The 19,995-nt window shown below is 48.0% G+C and overlaps 1 protein-coding gene across 3 annotated transcripts in view; it reads left to right on the top strand.

Moving 5' to 3' along the window:
* The window catches only part of SLC4A11 (solute carrier family 4 member 11), a 134,701-nt gene that overhangs the window by 19,305 nt on the left and 95,401 nt on the right, over positions 1–19,995 (top strand). Inside the window, exon 1 of one of the 3 annotated variants that reach the window (XM_064511643.1) lies at positions 16,635–16,962. The exons of the other annotated variants lie outside the window; for them this stretch is intronic. Within the exon in view, the coding sequence (XP_064367713.1) occupies positions 16,740–16,962 (223 nt within the window). The 5' untranslated portion in view covers positions 16,635–16,739. Of the gene's footprint in view, positions 1–16,634; positions 16,963–19,995 lie in introns of those variants that run through there. 3 annotated transcript variants of the gene reach the window in all.

Raw genomic sequence — 19,995 nt, 5'->3', positions numbered from 1 at the left:
GCAAATTACTGTCGAGTTGCTCTCAGCTTTAATTTCAGTCCCTTCTACCTACCTCCTCAGGATTTCTAGTCAGGAGCCAGCCTGCCTGCAAGAGGAAGCCATCTGAATGGATGGTAGTGTGCCAGCACTTCTGTAGGTGGCTTTTTGAAGTCTCGTCACTATCTTCAGCTGGGACACCCAAAAATGTAGAAATGGAGACTGGGGTAGGTGTTGTAGCTGCGACTGTCTGCAGAACAGGATCTGCAGCTTGCTGTGCAGAAGTCTGTCGTGGCGAACGGTTCTGAATACAGCTCACACTGGTCAATGGCTTCTGTGGGCTGTTCTTGTCAGTTTGACTTAAGCCTATTTTGGTTCCCTGTTGGGGTAAAGGCCGTACTAACAGCGGTGCCTTAAGTGAGGAATGAAGGAAGGGGAGAATCCATGAAGTATAGCTGGGCTAAAGCAAAAAAGGAAGAAAGTGGAGTCCTAGAAACAGGCTGTAGTTTTCAGGCTACTGTTCTCTTCTAACCTAAGAGCTGATGGGGGTTTTGAGGTGTCTGTGTGCTGGAACATGGTTGCATAGCAGTCTGGAGACCCCACGCTTTAGAGAAGAATCCTACACCGAACATCTTGTGTCGCCTTACATATGAAGATCTTTCCTGTCACAAGGAAGTAATATTATGTTCTCCTGGCGTAAAACTGGAAGTAAGACACTGAATTCAGAGATAAGAACCCATTTGTTTTTCTTCCAACTTTATTCAAAAAAAAGCTTGTTTGCTATATGGTAACCCCTGGTTTTTTTCCAGCTTATGCAGGAATAATCCTCTCATGGGAGAGGATGACTAGTTTATAGTCTAACTGGCTTAATCATTGAAAACTTTCCTGCTAGTCAGCCAAAATTACCTTGCTCAGTTTTGTTCTGTTCCTTTCCAGTTCCTCTGTCCTGAAACCTATCCACAATTGCTTTCCTCACAGGTCAGTTTTCTGAGAAATGGTAATCATTTTATTGTTTGCTGTCAGGATCCTGTCAGTTCTGCCAACGACCTTCAAGGGAGCAATTTCAACTGTAAACTTTAAACCTACCTATCCCAATACTTAAGGCCAAGTAACGGAGCCGAATTATTAAAGTTCTGACTATTAATACTAAGCTGCTTGCTTATGGATACAAACTGGTCAAATAAAAGCCACAAAATATAATCTGGAAACAGAAAATTTCTAGTCTGCCTGGAGGCTTTACTGGAACAATGTCCCTCTGAACCCTTTCTAGACTGGCAGGTGACATCAAGCTTACTGGATGCTTGAAAGTTCCCCTTTCTGCCTTGCAAAGACTGAAAACAAAGCCAGAAGCTTCCAGTTCTATCCAAAACGGTTTCTTCCTTCCATGAAGAGCTGTGGAAAAGTAGTCACTTATGAATGATCTCAAGAATGACTTATCCAACAGTGCTTTTTTCCTTCCTTGAGAGCAGACCTATGAAAAATGGAAGTTTATGCCCAGTGCTTGAAGGGAAGAGAGAAAAGAAAGGGAAGGAGAGGGGGAAAAAGTGAGGTGGGGGGGAAGGTGCAGATGGATATGACCTAGCCTCAGATAGTTAGATCAGTGACTTGTGTGTCTGCAGACCCTCTAAGCCCCTACAAAGGGCTCTTGTGAAAGTGAACATCTACCTGCTGATGAGCCTGTTGCTTAGCATTTAGGAAAACTCTGGTTGAAAAGGACCAGGTGGTTCAATATGGGCTGTGGATAGTTCATAGAGGAATGGTGGACTAAAATGAAGATAGAGAAGCAAGGCTCTAAACTTTGAGTTAACTGCCCTACACTTAAGATACTGCTTCACAGCATGATTATTTGCATCCTCCAACAGAAGAGAAATGCAAGTGAGTCTTTGAACAAGAGTCTAAAAACACTTCAAGTAGCCATCTCTCCTGCATGGCCTTGTACTTTGTCACTATTCATGGAAGGAATAGGCAAGCCCCGATGGCATCAATAGTCTGGTATCTAATGTAAAAGTGTAATCTGAGCTGCTTAATGGCAGTAAGGGCTTTATTTAGCCAGCCTTCCAGGCAGGAGGAACACTACTGGTCCAAACCAGTTCTAAAGAACAAGTGCTATCTAATAGACTATATTTGGGTCAGCTATGCTCTTAACATCAAAAGAGCTTGGTTTCTTTTAATCTGGCAGCAGAGTAACTTTCTCTCTGTGTGGGAGTGGAATTGCAAACTCTTGAATTTGCTGTTGAGGTGCTACTGGTGTTCATGCTGCAGTGACCACCAGGGCTGCATGATGACATGCTGAACAGCCCTAGGTGACGGCTGCTCCGCAACTGTGTCTGTGCGGTGTGTGCGTAAATAAGGCAAAGCTGCGGCTGTATCTTCAGGCACCAGCTCATGCAGTCTGTTATGCCACTGATCATCAAACAACTGATTAAGTTTATTTGATTAACAAGAGCACTACTTTAATAGTCTGTGCTCCAGTATGTATGTACCCAGCTACTGCTTTCATGCTCTAATTAGTTTTGAAAGGCTTTTTCGTAAATGGAAGTATTCCTGTCCTGTGTCTGTAGGGTAGGAATTGGATGGAATGTTTTTGTTGAGACCTGAATGATTTTAAGGAGGTAAATGCTATGTAGTTACTGTGTGCTGCAGTGCTCCTTCCCAAGAAAGGTTGTGAAAGTGGCTAATATGTCCTTAAATCTCTGACCTTGGTGACTATAACATGTGCCTCCATCCCTTAGTGGGAGTAGGAGACTGCTAACCAGACAGCTCTGTGCTTCTCCTTTAGTGACCACCACTGAATTGAAAAGGCTGTTAAATGGGTTTTGTCCTATCTGTGCTGCTGAGGTGCTTCCACTCTTCCAGGAAAAAAGCCACAAGAGTTGAACAGCAGCATTTCCTTGGTCCTTCCTTACTGCAGCCCAAAAGCTGGGTTTGTGCTAATGGTGGGGAGGTAAAGCCATGAACTGGTGTGTCCACAAAGATGGGGGCTAGCTCACCAGTTAGCATGGCTTTTAAGTATGCATGTGAGTAAGTGCATGTTGGTGCCTGAGATAGCCCTATAGCTGATGGAGCCTGTGGGGCTCTCAGCTCACCGTGAGCTCCCATACCTGGCTGGCCAAAAGGGCCTCCAGTCCCTACACGGACCAGGTTTGGACATCTGTGTTCCCTTTAGGAATCTGCTTGTGTATCAGAAAATGTTGTTCAGCCATTGGGTTGTGGCATTGTGTTAGCTTTTAGTTTGATTTTTTTTTTTTTAAACAGCTTCTGGAGGGTGGATGTATTGTTGAAAATGATGTCCCTTTTTTGAAGCAATAGCTTCAAAACCTGAGTGGGTACTAACCCTGGGTATGAAAGCAGCCGCTGGTTTCTCGGTTCCTGCTAATCTGCAATGGATTCCCTTGGAGAAGGGGCATCTCCATCCTCCAAGAGGGGATGTTGCATGTCACATTCATCTCTGCAGGCTACTTGGACTCATCTTTCTTAAATCCCTCTACTACTACAGCATTTTACTAAATATCCAGAATACTGATCCCAGTCTGTGCACTGTCAAGACTGGATGTGTCAAGTTGTAATCACTTAGGATTGCACAGTTAGGAAGCAGTGCATCCCTGCTTGTACCCTGCTGTCACCTTGCTGGAGAAGGGTGGCCGTTCAAGGCAGGAAGCGAGAGGCTTTTCGTGCACCACAAATTAGGTAGAGCAAACTGAATCTGTTTTAGTGGCAAGTAAAGCACTATTGGGCTTTGAAGCTTGTTGTGGAACTTGAGGTTTTTTCTGTTCTTGGGTGTTTGCTGCCAACAAACACCCCTGCTCAGTGAGATGAAAGTAGTCACCCCAAAGTGTGAAGAATCTTCACAACTGCATCCCAGCATATGATCCCTTTTAGTATCAGAAGCAAGGTTTTAGCCCATCTGAGAACTCTTTTAGTTATTCTTGGCTACCAGCATCTCTCTGCAGGTCCTCATGGACCTGCTGCCAAGACCTTTAAAAATTACTTTTTGCCTGGAAAATGTTTGCCTTCATTAAGCTTGTTTTCATATCTATTGCTTTCTGGTGTTTGGAGTGTGTGTGAGGGGGGTGGTTCTTTCCCCTTGGCATGAAACTGCACTGGTGCCCTCATCTTGGTGTTCATGAAGGCTTCAGGTAAATCTCTTCTTCCATAGATGTAGTGTGATCTAACTGGATTTTTGTTGAGTGGGCTTTGCAAGTGTGCACACTTAGTAAGAAACAACCTTAAATCTTATGTCTTTAGATGTTGCTGAGTGTTCCTGTTCTTTATCTAGTGCCTTCAGTTGTGTAATTCTTTATTGCTCTATTACATGACATCATTTGGATCTGCTGCTCCAGTCTGCTCACTGAGCTTCACTGCATGTTCAGCCGAGTCTTGGGTAAGGACCATCGCTTATTTCTAAACCCATTAGCATTCTGAAAATAACTAAATAAACACCATGGTAAACTCCTTATCTCCAGCACGTTGCCTCCAGCAGTAGTGAAAACATTCATGCTGAGTTGCTGCTCTCTGCAGAAGAGAGGCTGGGTTTCCACTGGCTAGACCAGTTGCTGAGGTTTTTCCTTTAAATTGTGGTGTTGCACAAAAAAGGCTGGCAAGTGTTCTCTACTGGAATTACGGATCTGTTAATGCTCTGAGACTAAACTAAGGCTGAAGTCAGCTATTCAGTTGTGGCTCTGTACAAACCTCTATTGTGTTTTATCTCAGCCTAAGACCTACTTACTATGTTAGCAGGATTCTTTGTATAGCTGTAACATCATTTAAGGGTGTATTTTTTCTCTTTCCTTTTCCCATAATCCTCCTCCTCTAGAAAGTGAGGCAATGGAAGACTAACTTTCCCTTTTGCTGTCTATGTCTATAATGTCACTTTGGTGGTACAGATGGACCTCGGTCATCCTGCTACGTCAGTTGACACTCTACCCCATAATGATGGGACACATTGGTTCTCAGGCACGTGCCAGCAGAAGGGAGATGGAGCCAAGACTGTCTACCATGTGGTAACTTGTGCTTCAGTCCCTGGTTGTCTGCTGCTGTGTGGTCTAGGGAGCAAGAATTCAGCTGGAGATGTGTTCTGTTAACGATCCATGAAATGTAGATGTGCCTGAAGAGCTCCATGGAGATGCCCTTTGTTTAATTTCCACGGAAAGGTAAACTGACACTTGGGTGTTAAAGTGGCAGGGTGTAACTTAAGCTACTAGTAGGGAGGTGGATTTGAATGCCACACTTCTGTAGCGGTAGATTTTTTTCTTTGTTAGTGAAACAACCATGACCAGCATTTCTTGAAGCTGTCCCAAATCCTGCCTTCAGGTGGAGGGTGCCCCAGTGCCTGAGGACAGACTGTATAGCTGCAGGAGCAATGAATTCTGCAGGTCCATACACTGCTGTTTTTAACTTCATCTTCCTCTTCTCTTTTCATTCTTTCTACTCTTAGAGCATGCTGCTGTCCTCCTTTCCTACAAGAGATGGAAAGACTCCAGACCCTGTCTGTGTGGTAGCACTCCAAGATCTGGATTAGACTGAAGGCTTTGACATTTTACTGGGGAAACCTCTCTTGCTTTCCTCTACCTATTTACCAGAGAGCTTGGGATGCCTTGCTATATGGTGGTATAGGATGCCTTAATGAGACAGCAAAGAGGAGCGCATGGGGCTGTGCTGTCTAGCGGAAGCTTTCAGCTGCCATAAGCCCATTCCAGATTTATAACTCGTTTGGGTCAAAGCAAGCATGTGTTTTAGTAAAGCAGCAAAAGCTGCATAAGGCTGCAGTCTGGAGAGACTTCCAGATAAATCTTTAGTTAACTAATTTTCAGCCAGAGACCACCCAAATGTCCCTCTAGCTCTCCTTTCAAAAGACAGACCACTAGTAGGGAGATGGGGGTGATTGAGTCTTGTCTTGGTGCTGTGTCCCCATCCTTCCAGCAAGGTGTGAGCTTGCTGGCTAGTGTTACACTGCTTGATCTCAAATGTTGCTTGTAAAAGTCTTGTGAAAATGGGTGGTTGCATGAGAGGTGACTCTTAAATGAGGTAGAAGGGAAAGGTCTGAAATTCCTCCATTCTTAGACATGTGGTGGGGGGCTTTAACTACACTGCTGTCTTACCAGTTAATACCCCTTTGGCAAAAGGAGCATCCAGAGTGAAGAGCAGCTGAGCATTTTTGGTATCTATTATGTTTTGTGAGTGAAGGAACTTGCCCTCCTTTAACATAAAGTGTTGCTGGCTTAAACTTTAAGCTTATGCTTGCATCTTCCTGTGTGCATGGCAATATCCAGGCAGTAATCATGCTTATGGTATGAGCAAGAGTATGGCAACCTTCATGCCCAAGGCCAGCACAAATGTACTTTGTTTTGAGTGGCTTTATGTAAATTTTGCTGTTGGTGCTTTGTTTCAGCCGCAGGATGCTGGAGCTTTGCCCTTAGGGCCTCTGAAAAGGAGGATGATGGGGGTTTGCTCAGTCTCTCCTAGCCAATGTGATCAGGAGACCTGTGCCAGAGCAGCATCAGTGTCTGTCACGTGAACCACAGCTTAGTATTGCTGGTGCCCAGCCTTGCTGGCACTTGCTTGGCTGCAGGATGGGATCTACACACTTACAGGACCTTCCAGCCGGGATGTCCAGGTTTTGACAAGGAGTCCTTGCTCCTGCTGCTCCAGCAGAGGTGACACCTGCTTGGAAAGAGTCTGTTCCTGCTGCTGTTCCCTGCCCCGTGCCTATAGCTTCTTGGGGGGCTGGCTGCAGGGACTTGGCAGTCAGCTCCTTTCTACGCTGCAGTTTCCTTCTCCCGTGGAGTTCAGCTGCCCTTGAGGAAGGCAACGGTCTGGTCAGTTGGCTGCTTCGCGAGGGAAGCCTTAAATACCTCTTGAAGGTGAGGGCATCCTTTTCTGCCAAAAGGAATAATTGTGTTTTGGAGCATGAGGAGGGTGGTCTATTTAGGATAGGGACTGTGTAGCAAATATGCTTAATCACTTGGTCTTGTATCTTCCTGGTCTACTTGATGGTAACACAAACTGGCTGGACAGTTCTGGCATCACAAAACTTGCATGCTGGTATGACTTTTGCTGGAGGGTTTCTGGTTCTGGCACAGTCTGATGGAGAGACTGGCTGATTTTCCTCAAAGTCTCTACCAATGCCAGGAGGAAAATATCATCTGAGTGGAGTCTGTCTATGGGAGTCGGATCTTCCTAGCAGCCCCTGGTCCAAATGCTGGCCCTGTCCTTGCTGGCCTTGTGTGTCTCCCAGCATCCCTACATGAGAGCTAGCTGTACTTGTGCAGCTGTGGGAAGCTTTAGAAAGAAGATCTAAAGAGGGAGAAAGGTTTGAGTATTTTTGCTCTTGGTCAAAGAGAACTAGTTTCTCCTTCTCTGGTCAGACGTGATGCCTTTCCCCCTTTTTAGGTGTGAGCATGTGTGAGAGGTATGGTCTAAGAAGCAAAATGCTGTGTTTGTCTCTAAAGCATCAGACTTGTGCATTGACTCCTTGTGCTGCCAACCCTTAAACTCTCCTGATCTACCTCAACCTCAAAGGGACAATCTTGCCTTCTAGACTGGCTGTTGCTCTGTGTACATACTCCCCCACCCCCAGTGGCTTTTTCTTTGCAGTGGTCTTTATCTGCTAGCTGGATAAGTCTGTGGGAGGGGGGGAACCTAAGAGTAAAGGAGACTTTTAAATGGTAACTTGATGTACTCCCTTGCATCTGGAGGGACTGGTACAGTCCTGCCTTGGTCTGTGTCTCTGTAGGCTGTAGGACAATCAACAAAAAACGAAAACAGTTTCTGAACCCACACTGAGCTCTCAACCTACAAGCTGCAACTGTTTGGACTGGGGTTGCTTGTCACTTTGGCCTTTGATACTGATTTTTCCTTAATTAAAAACCAAATTTGGTGTCAAAAACCAACCTGGGAGAAAGCCTCTGCAGGTCAGGGTGCCAGCACAGCTTCAAATGTGCATCCTGAACTAGGATCCTTGGTGCTGGGATTGGGACAGACCTGTGGGATCCAGCCCCAGGGGCAAGCTGGAAGAGCATCAAAGCAAACTGTGACGGTGGGATAAACGCTCAACTCTTCCTAGTGTCAAGAGCTTGGAAAAGGAGCTGTGATCTGGTTGCTGGCCCCCCTGGAAGTGGGGGGGTTCCCAGCAGGTTTCTGTGCTCCCTCTGCTGTGCTGCAGCATTTATTGCACTGTCCTGGAAACAGCTAGCCCTTTCCAGCTGACTGCACAAACCAGGCTGTTTGACGGGAGCTTGACTTGTGAAGCACCCTCATGTTTGACTTGAGGTACAGTCAAAGCACCGGGAGCAAAGGGGGGATCGAATGAGTTCCAGGTATGATTAAAGTGGAATAAAACAATTCTGAGTGCAGGTATGGCAGTACTTAAACTTTTTGATCCCGTGAGCAACTCTTTTAACGTCTTGGCTGTGTTACAGGCATGGGAATCCCAGCACTACTTCGTGCACTAGTATTGGAAAAGTTTCTCTGCAATGCTTGGGTCCACCTAGTGTTTCTTTCTGGGCTCCAGACTACTGTAGTCTCCAGTGCCAGCCCTCCAGAAAATCCTGATGGCAGTGTCCTACTAAAAAAAAAAAAAAAAAAGAAAAAAAGTATAGCTCATATCCTCCATGGCTTGGAGGATACCCAGGCATCTTCTGCTCAGAGATGTGTGGCTGATCTTGCTGCACCAGGGGATCAGGTCCTGTATTATCTGGTTGTGAAGGCAAGCAAAAAGCCCACTTCCAGTTGGATTCTGCACCAAATTGTCTAGGTACAAAGACAGACCTATTTAATGTGAATGAGATGGTCCTTGAAGTGACTTGCTAAGAAAGTTTAATAACCATCTTCCCTGAAAGGAAGTTGTCTTTGTGCATAAGGTTAGTTACCTGTCGGAGGTGAATACAAGGGTAAGGATCCTCAGAAGCTGAAGGGCTCAGGGTAGGGTGCAGCTCTTGCTTTTTGTATCCTGCTCTCTCTGGGGTGACCATGCTCAATGTGCCAGTGAAGACTGTCTCAAATGCTTGCAAAGAGCAGGTCTGGAGCCATCAGGAAAGACCAGATAGCGCCAGACAGAAGGTATTTGATATCTACTCTAGTGCCTCGCATCAAATCAGATAAGCTGATACCTGTGTTCATCTTCCAGAAGCTATCCTGGCAGTGGGACTAATATCTAGCAAGAGATACCTGCTGCTATAATAATTCTTCATGGTGAAACCTAGTTGGGTTTGAGGTAGAAAAGGAAATTAATATGGGGCTTGGGGGTGGGGGTTGCCCCCCCCCCAAGCTGTGTACCTGCCAGATATAGGTCTGAGGAGCCCCCACAACCCTCTGGGAGACTTGTGTGAAATAAAATTGGGCTATAGCCTGAGATCCACTAGAATAGCAGGGAGCACGGGGAAGCAGAGAACTTGGCTCCTTAGCCTCTCCTCAGCATGAAGCTCCCACGCAGCCCAGCTCCTTTCTCCCATGCGACCTCTGCTCTGATTTGCAGGGGGTGGCCCTGTTAAGTGTCTCTGCATGCTCTTGCATGCAGTCCCTTCCTTCAGCATTGTCTGCTCTTTCCCCTGCCAATCTGGCTAACTCGTCACTAGTTATGGGTCTCGGTAGCAGAACCGGAGGATGGGCTGGTAGGAAACACTGGTCTCTTAGTCTCTCTCTTCTAAACCTGCAAAAGCCCCTGCTGTTTTATTGTTGCTTGTTCTGGCAACTCTTCTTCCTGCTACCCTTTTTCTTCCCCATACCCTAAATTTGATGGGGCCAGGGCACCTGGGTAAACATTGCTGCAAGCTGGGGAATGGGGGGTTGCTACTAGCCAGGGGTTTGTCCACCTCCACCATGCCCATGGCTGAAGTCCTGGTGCAGTTGCATGTCCCGTGTTATTCCAGACGATCACTGTGGCAGAGCACAAGGAAGAAGTTTGTCCTATTGAAAAGGCTTCCGCTCCTAGAAATGCATTTTCCATCTTACTGAAACATTTATGATGTTCAGATCAGGATCAAAAGGCAGTAACTTTATTGGAGCCTTCTGCTTTGCCTTCCTTGCTGTTCCTCCTCCTCTTCCCCTTGGTAATCCCCTTTCCGGAGGGGCTGGCCAGGTCACCAGTGGAGATGGGGCTCCCCCAGTCAGGGGATTAGCAGGGACCCCCTGCCATCTGACATCCAGCCCAGAGAGGCTGTGAAGGAGTGAACGGTGATCTTATTCCTCTTCCTCTGCAGCATAACTCTGTCCTTTGCTAACAAGGGACGTATTTGTTCTTGGCCAGCGCTCATGGACAGGTCTAGCCCATCATATTCTTTAAAATCCATGTTGTCACCTCAATATGGTACAGGTGTCCTTGGGAGGGCTTGCCTGGTGTTGTGGGACCCACGTCGTGCAGGGCTTCACCCGGCACCCACTAGTTGAAGGCTGAAGTTGTTGAACATCAGTAAGAACTGCAAAAGCCTCCATCTAATCACCTGGTGCAACTGCACTGAGTGTTTCAGCTTGTGCAAGGTGTTAAATGCTGTGTTAAATCTGCACATTTTAAACTACTAAAGCAGCTATCAGCTTATGCAACTTAAGCAAAACTTCAGCAGAACCACAAATCATTACTTTATATTGTTTTGGAGGGTGAATATATCTTAATCAGTTTAAAACCAGAGCTCCCCACTCTTCTTCCTGTGATGATTTTTTGGATGGCTTGATCTTGTGAGCTGAAGGAGGTTACACTTAGCATTTGAAACTGGAAAATTAGCTGATTTCTCCAAACTAATCTAGGTACTAGTTTAAGCCTTCAAGCCTTAGGAGGAAGGGAACCTGATTCCCACCTCCAGCTGAACTGGTGCCAACTACTTGGTTTTGGGGTGGGGGTGGGGGGATTGTTTTTGTGTTTTGTTTTTCCTCCTGGATGTGGTTTAGAGGATGGGGAAGGTTCAGTCTGGGTATAATGCCTTGAAACAAATTTCCGTAGCAATTGCATGCTAAGACATTTGTGGATTTACTACTTCTACCTACTTCCCCCTGCAAACCCAAGCCTCCAAAATTGATTGCTGCAGCTTGTTCAGCTCAAAGACCCTTCCTGCTGGAGGGAGGAAAAATGGGGAAGTGGGTAAAATGGTTTTGGGGTCCAGTTTTTATGATATGTTATATTGCATTAGGATAAATACAAGTATACACTGGAAGTAATGCAAATATTGTCTTGCTGGTCTCTGTCATCTTGCCTTTGCTTGAACAGAGGAGTGTTGTGTTCCCTACTTTTATGTTCAGATATTTACACTGTGCTGACATGCAAACAGGCTCCTCGAGAGCCCCTGCTCCCCTTCTCTAATTTCTTTGTGTTTTGCATGTCTGGTGTCAGCACCTCCCTGCTTTTGTGGTGCTTTATTCAGGGTGGCAAAACACCAAGGGTTGCTCAGATTGCAAACTAAGGTAGCAGCAGCTGGGAAAAGCTCACAAAAAGCAAGGTCTCCTGTAACTTAAGTGTGCCTGCTTTTTTTCTTCAGCAAAGGATGCAGAACAGTCTGCACCCACTTTCAAAAATCTTTATTTTTGTGGCTTGGCTTTGTGTACAAACTCAGCTTGCGCTGCTGTGCTGTGCCCCAGGGATCCTTTTTTTGAAACCAAGTTGGATGGTTTTGATTCAGATATACCTGCATCAGGTTATCTTGAAGGATCCAGGTTTTGAAGGGGCTTTTGGACAAAGGTAAAGAGACCTGGTCCAAATGAGGAGACCTCTTGGAGTAAATTGGCCCTTGGGGTATCGGGGAACCAGGATTTGCTAGCTTTATGCTTTTGCCCAGTGCTGAAGTTTAGTTGCTTCTCATCTAGCAATGGTTTTAGTAGCATTGCATATGGTCTATTGCACCCTCTGTGGAAAAAAGTAAAAAGTGATATATATTTTTTTAATTAAACTTTAAGACTCTACATAGTTGGGGGGGGGCTTTAAATCCTGTTTCCATGCACCTCAGGCTGTGCCGATCAAACCAGCAGCATCCCGGTGCTTTCCTGGCAGCATGCCGAGAAAACGCTGGAGGCGGCATTGGGGTCCCGGGGCGAAGCGGCTGCGTGGGGGGCACTGGGGACTCGGTGGTGGCATCGCCCCAACGTGCCCGTGGCCTTGGGCAGCCCCGAGCGCGGGTGGGCAGAGGCTTTGGGAGGGCGCTAGGACCCAGGCAGGGGTGTGACACTGCACAGTCCCTTCCCCTTTCAGCCCGCACTAATGCACAGGGAGTTTCATTTTTGGCCGCGCTGCCCCTTTTTGGAAGGGGGGTTTAAAAAAAAAAAAAAAAAAGGGAAATAAATAATAAAAACTCGAAACCCCAAACCGCAAAAAAAAGTCTGAAAGTGTCAAGATGGTGAAGACGGGATGAGAGGAAAAGGCGACACGGCCCCAGCAGCCATGGCAGCGAGACGGGTGTTTCACCTCCAGCCATGTGGTGAGAGGCAAAGTTAGCAGCAGTGGGGAGCCACAAGTGTGATGAGCTGCGCCGGGCAGCTTGCAGGGGTCCCCCCTTGCTTTGGCTTTTGGGAGAGGCAGCGGGATGGGGGTGCGGGGTGAGGGTCCTGCTTGCACCGTAGCCCCTGGCCACGGGATGCGGTGGGGAGCGAGGCTGGACTGGTCCGAGAAGCGCGGTCCGGAGGGGATGGGGATGGATTCTGGGTTCCTATTTCCTCCTCTTGCGGTGGGGGGAGTGACCTGGGGGCTCTCGGAGATGCATCGTTGTTTAAGGCTTTTGTTTAGGAGCCAGTTGCTGTCTGCTGGGAGGTAACTACATGCTGCAAATCCCAGGCAAACTTGACAGCCACGAGCTGTTCAAACCCAGCGGGTGCAGATACAGTGTTAAAGAACTAGCAAAGGATAAAGGAGCAATTGAAACTTTGGATTTTCCATCCTCTTTATTTTTTCCCCCCCCTCTGTGCTTTGGTATTTGCTTATACCTAACCAGGGGAGGAGGGCAGAGCTGTGGTGTTTAACTCTGCTCCGCCGCTTTGCTGACGGATGCGGTGTTGCCCAACTTCACATCGGTAATAACAGTGCAAAAGCAGCAATAAAAAGGTGAAACTTCACGGCTCAAACTGAACCAGTGCAAGGCTTGGGTGGTGTTATGCCCTGGTGAAAGTGTGGCAGTACGTTTTTGAAATCTTGCTTTGAAGGACTGGGAAAGGCTGGATCTCTAAATGTGCCTAGAAATATGGCTCTCGATTCCTGCTGAACTCTGAAAGTTATCTTCTGAAGTGTCTCTTCCCCTCTGCCTTACAAAAGGAAGCACTTCCTTAATCAGCATGGCTGCGTTAGTGCTGTTTTTATGCTAAATTAAATGCCACTGACTTCACGGCAGCTCGCCTAGGAAAGTTTGTTCTGGAGTAAAAGCAACTGTAGGTGGCACAACAGCTTTGCTGCCTGTAGAGCAGGCGATCTCCAGACTGGTCCTCAAGCGTCTCCCTGGGATGTGCTCTTGGTGAGGAGAGTGCCCCTGCCACCTTGCCCCACAGGTTTTTATTTTTTTTTAAACTGCAGACTTCAGATCTGGTGTTATTCCTCTGCTTTCTTCTGTGCTGCTGTCTTTTTTTGTCCAAGATGATCACTTTTCTTTAAGACCTGGTGGTGTAGACTCACTAGCTGCTGTCTCATCTGGCACGTCGGTTGCCATCAGTGGTGTGCAGAACAGTCATCTTTTCTCTCCACTACTGAAATATGCAGTGTTTGCAGGACTCTAATAACCTGGAGGCTCTCATTAGGTGTGGGAAAACCTTGTTGCTGCTGAGCAGAATTATTGCTCCATGTTCCCTGAAGTTCAAGCATGGGATAAACACCTTGACCCAGCAAAGCCTGCAGCATTTGAACCTTCTCACCTGGGTTGCTGTCAGGGTTGGGATTGTGGCTAGGGTTTTTTTTGCATGCCAGAAGGAACCAGTGATGTAAGCCTTTGGTCTCCTCTCTGCTACAACCTCCTTGGTCACTGCTACCAGCCCTGTGAGCTGTGTCCCCGCTTCCCTCCTATAATTGAGGCACGTTGGCTGAGGCAGCTCGGCCAGAGCCCTCTAGCTTTGAAATGTCTGTGGCTTTTAGGCGGTTGCCACTTTGTAAAAATTATGCACCACAGAGGAAGCTCCTCTGTCTGGCATGTCCCTCCCTGGCAGTTTGAGCACTTCAGCTTGTTTAAGTGAACGTGGCTAGAAATCTGGGTTTGGCTTTTAAGCGCAGCATTCATTTGACTCCCCTGGTGGCATGAGATACCAGTCTGTAAACTCATAGCGCCTTGACTTTGAATAAAGCTGTAGTAAATCATTTGAGGCTGTGCATAGTTGTTAAAGATTCATTTTGCTGTTGAGTGAATGTGAAAACAAAGCTGTCTTGGCTTTAAAAGCAAAGGGATGCAGAAATGGAAGCTTTCTATATTGTCAGTAGAAAGCTTGATACTCCTCGCAGCTAACTTGACAAGCTCCTGTCTGCAAAGTTTGACTTAGTCCAGAGTTAGGCAAATCAAATAGCATCAGACTAAGCTATTAGAGCCTATATGATACTAAAACCTCAAACCTTGTACTTGCAGAGCTGCAGTGATATTCCACATGTGTTTTTTATGCATAAAGACATGTGCTAAGTCATATTATCCAGGGGGGAAGCTGTTCTTTCTGTCCATAAATTATCCCAATACCAAGCTCTGATTTTAGGTGGCTCTGGAAGGTCTGATTGCTATCCAAAACCTTTCTGCTGCTATAGTCAGGGTGGTACTTAAGCTACCAAGAACCTTCCTGATGCAAAACCACTTCTTGAAAGGTCCCATTCCCTTATGGGGGATTTTTCTGGGAGTAAACAGCTCTCTGGGACACTTTAATGACTCATCATTGTGAAACTGTCATCCACCCTCTAAATATGCAAATTACTGCCAAGTGTACCGGCAGATATCCAGCATATATTAAATCCAAACAGACTCTGTGGCCACTGCTAGAAGCAGTGCAGGCACAGTGCTGTGGCTGGAGAAGGAGGGCAGGGGGTCTCCACAAAGGATGAACCATGCTAAGGTCACAAATGGGGAGTGCTGGGGCTATTCCTTCAGTGAATTAGCACTAATTTAGGAGCAAGCAGTGTTTTGTTGCCCTGAAGCTTGCAAAGCAGCTCCTTCAGGACTCCATGGTGGGATTTGGTGAAACTGGAGAACTGTTTTAAATGCAGCCTAGATTTCACGATGTGATCTGGTATAAGCTCCTGTTAAAGCTGTTGCGAGTCTGGTGACTTGCTGGCCCCAAAGCAGAGCAGTGCAGGCTTCTGCATCTGTTGGCACTGGCTGTGATATCAAAGTACTTAGCTGTCACCTAACTCCTCTGGGTTTTTTTCTCTTGATTCCCTGTGCATAAATCCAGCCCTGGTTCTTGCTGGCAATTAAAAAAAAGTAGGGAGAAGCAGTACTAAGGGCTTCAGTCTGACACAGCCAGTCCAGCCCAGCCCTGCTGTCAAACTGGTGGAGAAAGGTCTCTGCAAGCTTTCACGCACTGGTCGGAGCTGTACTTTTGGTAGGGCACCAAAAGGAATAGCAAAGTGGTTGTGCTCCTCACAGAAACTTCAAGAAGAGCCCAAAAACCCAATGTTGGTCACTGGCAGGGGTAACACTGATGACCAAACCAGGCTTGTGTGCTGGTCAGGAGCCTTCTCATGTGGGCTCTGCTCAGAGCCCTAGGTTTGAAGACCCCAATGCTTCACTGCAGACCTCTGGCTGCCCTTGGGGCTGGTGGTCGTGCTGGGGAGTGCTGCTGTGTCCCATGGGGCAGCTCGGGTAGGAGCCAGCACAGGCGCATGCAGGGAAGGAGCAAGCGAGGGGAAGAGCTTGGCAGGGTGGCCTTGGACATGTGATGTGGTGGGTTTTGAGCTGCAAGGGTGATGAGAAGGTTGCGAAGGTGGGCTTGCTGTCGATGCTGTGCTGCAGTGCCCGCAGGATGCCCCAAAAGGGACTGCTCATGCCATCCCTGCTGTGCGGTTTCCATGTGGCTTGATGCATGGTTTCTTCTGTCTCTGCTTTTGAACAGACCTGGAAATGCCTGAACAGACCCTCATGTGGGAGCGATGGCAAGGTGAACCCCAAAAGTCCCACCATGCCTGAGGGCAAGGGGAGCTGGCGCATGTGAGCTTGCTTAGAGGCAGTGCGAGGGGCAGAAAGCCCAGCAAGGAGCAGGGCCTAAGGAAGAGGTGGCCTTCTTCCCCTTTCAGCCAAGGGGATGGTGTTGGGGGCAGCCACTGCTGCCCTGCAGAGCTGGGGGCTGCAGCTCTGGCTTGTCCCCCTGCAAAAGGCCCTCCCAGGGGCACTGAGCCAGGCGCCAGGTTTATTCCAGCCGTCCTTTTCCCCTTGCCTCCTGCCATCTCTAGCTCCAGCAGTTAAATGCCTCTTCCCTCTGCGCAGAGCCTAATTGCGTCCCCAGGGTTTAACACGCGTGTGTTTGTTTTATTCAACGCGTTGGCTGTTCCCACCGGAACAGGCTCTTTTTTTTGGATTGGGCTCTTTTTTTGCTTATTGTGCACAACAAGCTACTGCTAGAGATATTCAAGGGGGGGGAGGAGGAGCTGTAGTAATGCCAATACTTCTTGAATATTATAAACCTGGCTTATCAGCCCGACGCAGGGCTGGAATTTGTCTCTTCCTGTGCTGCATCTCTGCTCTCGGAGCGAGGCGCGTTTAAATACGGGCTGGAGACGCAGCCTTTCCAGTGTGCTCTGCTGGGCTGCGACAGCCAGGACGGGGTTTCCGTGGGGGTTTCTCCCTTGAATCCCCCTCTGGAAAAGGAGCTGTGCAGCGAGGAGGCTCCGAGCCTGCATGTCCCAAGAGCACCCGCTCAAGGAGGCGAAGGGGGACGTGGTTTGCTTCGTACCTGGCTCGCCTCTCTTCTCCGTCCTCATGGAGCCGGCGCCTTTCTGCTACCCTCGGCTCACGTTTCTCCGCTCGCCCTATGGCCAGTTCGGGGCCAGCGCCGACACCGCGCAGAGCTTGGCCCCGTGGCCCCAGCGCTTGGTGACAAGGTGGACCGGGGCCACGGATGGTGCGTGCTGGGTTGGGGAAGGGGCTTGGGAACGGCAGGGTGGGAACTGGGGAGCCCCCGAATGCAATGCCTGGGCATCGCGTTGGGTTCGGCAGGCGTGTTGGGGCAGTTGGGTTGATGTTCTCCTCCTGGGACCTCTCCTCGGTGCTCATTCAAGCGATTGCATCCCTTCCCCAGGAGCAGGGCTCCTGTGGGCTGCTTGGAGAAAGCTGATAAACAACCCTGGTGCAAACCACCACCACCAACAACAAAAAAGACTATCTGAGCTGGCCTTTTGCTCCATGAGGCTGTTTGCTTGCCAAATTGGATCTGGTGGTGTTGGAGAACTGAAGCACCTGCTGAAGCCTAGGTAGACTTGGCTCACCTTTAGGACTGCGGTGCTTTGAGCTCAATTTAATTTAAAAGGCTGTTAAAGTTGGGTGTTGGAGGGGTGGAAGACCTATTACAGATTTTCTTTTTTTTTTTTTTTTTTTTTTTTTGTCTCACTGCAAGAATTTAACTTGGATGTTTTGGTTTGGTTCAGAAGTGAATTTTGTGTTATGTTGTTGTGAAGATGCTAAACTTAGTAAATCCTGCTGTTTTGGGTAGATTCCTACTTCAAGTGCTGATCCTGAGGAACCTCTTGCTTTCTGTAAAGCTCATTTGAGAAGCTGTTAGACGCCGAGACAATCCTCCTCCTGTCCATCTGATTTAACGTTGAAGCCAGACCTGCTCCAAGAGCTCCCAAGGCCCTTTCCAACCCTGATTAGTCCATAACTCTAGAAAACTTCCTTGATGCAGTAATAACACATTGACCGTGATGAGCCCTACCTGGAAAAGCTGGTCAGGTGGCACCCAAAAACAGAGGACTGGATGAGCAGTCTCGGCAGAGAAAATGTGTAGGAGGTGTTTAAAAACATGCGTTGCCGGTGGTTTTGTGCAGCGGAAACAAGCCTGTAGCAGGGACTTAAAAACGGGGTATGTGGCTTTGACTGAATCTTTCTGCTAAAAACCATAGCTTTTCTCGAACGGTGCCCTGCCGCAGCTTGCTTTGCGATGGAGGATGCTTGCTGCCTCCTGGCAAACTTGATCCCTGGGAACGTCTTCCTTGGGCACCATAATTGTCCGAGTTACTGTAAGGGTCTCGGAGATGGAACTGACCCAGTCATTCCAACATTTTGGTATTTATTTTAGGATTCTGCCTTTTTTAAGGCTGGCTTAATGTTGCTTTGGAGTTTTGGAGGGGGTTTTTGCTGTGTTTTGGGGGTGTTTTTTTGTGTTTTGGCCAGTGCAAAGCATTCTTCCAGGCTTTAAACATCCAGCTGGGGACACTTAGGTTATTGTTATGAAAATCTTGGATTATAAGGAAAGTGAAGCAGTAGATTTGGGGGGGGGGGGTAGGATGTGGCATCTCCCCTCCCCAAAGGTTTTTAGGAGCTGGATAGTTAAACACTGGTCAAACAGACTTGGAAACAAGTCTGCTTGGATGAGGTGAGGCTTCTTCAGCTCCGTTTCCTGCAACTCGCTGTTTCATTACAGATATACTGCCCTGTCCCTCGTGCAGGCTCTGCATTTGCTTCTGAGTTTGTGTTAACCGTTGCATTGCTGCTGCATGTGCTGCTGAGCTGCCTTGTGTCAGGCAGCGTGCAAAGCAGCTGAGCGCGGCTCTGCAGCCGGGCGGGCAGCACGCTCGCAGAATACAGCGGCTATGTCTTTAAGAGACTTGCTCTATCTACCTCTCGGCAGTGGTCTTTCCTCTTCTTCCTGCATCTTCCCATCCTCTTGTTTTTCCCTGTACTTCTGTCCGTAAGGTACAGTATCTTCTCACTTCAGCTGTGCCCGGCTGCTGGAAGCTTTCTTAAGGAGGCACCCAAGCTTTCTCGGCACGGCAGCCCGCGGAAAGGGCTCGCCGAGAAGCGCAGGGTCACTTTAACTGTTCTATTTTTCCCTCCTTCCCACCAGAGGCAAATAGCTCCAGGAGAAGGCAAAGCTCTCGGGGGCTGCAGGAGTGTGAGCCCCAATCCTAGCCCGGCCGGCTCCGCGCCGGCATGGACAGCGCGGCCGCATCAGTGCGCTCAGCAGCTCGCCGGCACCCCGGCTGCCCCAGCGCTTGACTGGGTGCAAAGGCTGCTCTTGGGGAGCCGAACTGGCCGGGCACCTCTGGGCTCTCATGGGTCACGCTCTCACTCCACCCATTCGCCGGGCGCCAATTGGAAGTGAGGGAGAAAGATGCCCTGGATGGATTAATATTGGAGCCATTGAGAAACCACAAGCCGCTGCCTCCACGGCCACCTGAGCAAGTGGCTTTCAGGAGCAAGTGGTTGCCTTGGGGAGAGCACCAAGGAAGGGACCTCTGAGGCTGTTTGCATTTGAGCAGCATCTCTATTAAAGAAGTAGTGCAGGTAAGTTGTGGTCTAAAAAATACTGAAGTGCTACTGGCGCTGGATGATGCGATTGCACAGGAGATCTAGAAAACCAGCTTTATCAGCTCTTTAATTATTTAACTCACTAAAGTAAGGCAGTACTTGGTGCAATTTCAATAAGCTTTGCTGCTTTGTGATGCTATCTATGCTTGTGCCTGATGTCTCTGTGCTGATGTGTTTAGGGATGGAGTATCTCTCTTGGATTTGGGTTAAATTAACCAGCGCGCTATCTTTCAGAATTTGATCTTTAGCCTCAAGAAATGCATGGGGAGATGAGTGCAGAGAGCTTACCTTTCTGTAATTAATGCTAAAGCATCCTCACAGCCTGTCAGATGGGCTTTACATACTGATGTTTCACATGGGCAAAGTGCACTGCTCAGTGAAAATAAAATGCATCCATGTAATCTGTCCAAAATGCTAGCAAACATCATGCCTGTTGCTGTAGCCATGGAAGCCATGTAGACGAACCATAAACAATGTTCTAATGAATAACACTCAACATGTACTGTCAGCCTGCAATTATTTCACCAGCTGGACCAGGGCATTTTTATTTCAGGCTGATGATGGACAGCAAAAGCAGATTTGGTGCTGCTTGCTCCCTGGTCCTCCTCCCACCCATGTTGCTGCTGCT

Source organism: Dromaius novaehollandiae, chromosome 4, assembly GCF_036370855.1.
Source record: "Dromaius novaehollandiae isolate bDroNov1 chromosome 4, bDroNov1.hap1, whole genome shotgun sequence".
Taxonomy (NCBI): Eukaryota; Metazoa; Chordata; class Aves; order Casuariiformes; family Dromaiidae; genus Dromaius; species Dromaius novaehollandiae.
Note: the sequence above shows the minus strand (reverse complement) of the source record. Positions and strands in the feature narration are given on the sequence as shown.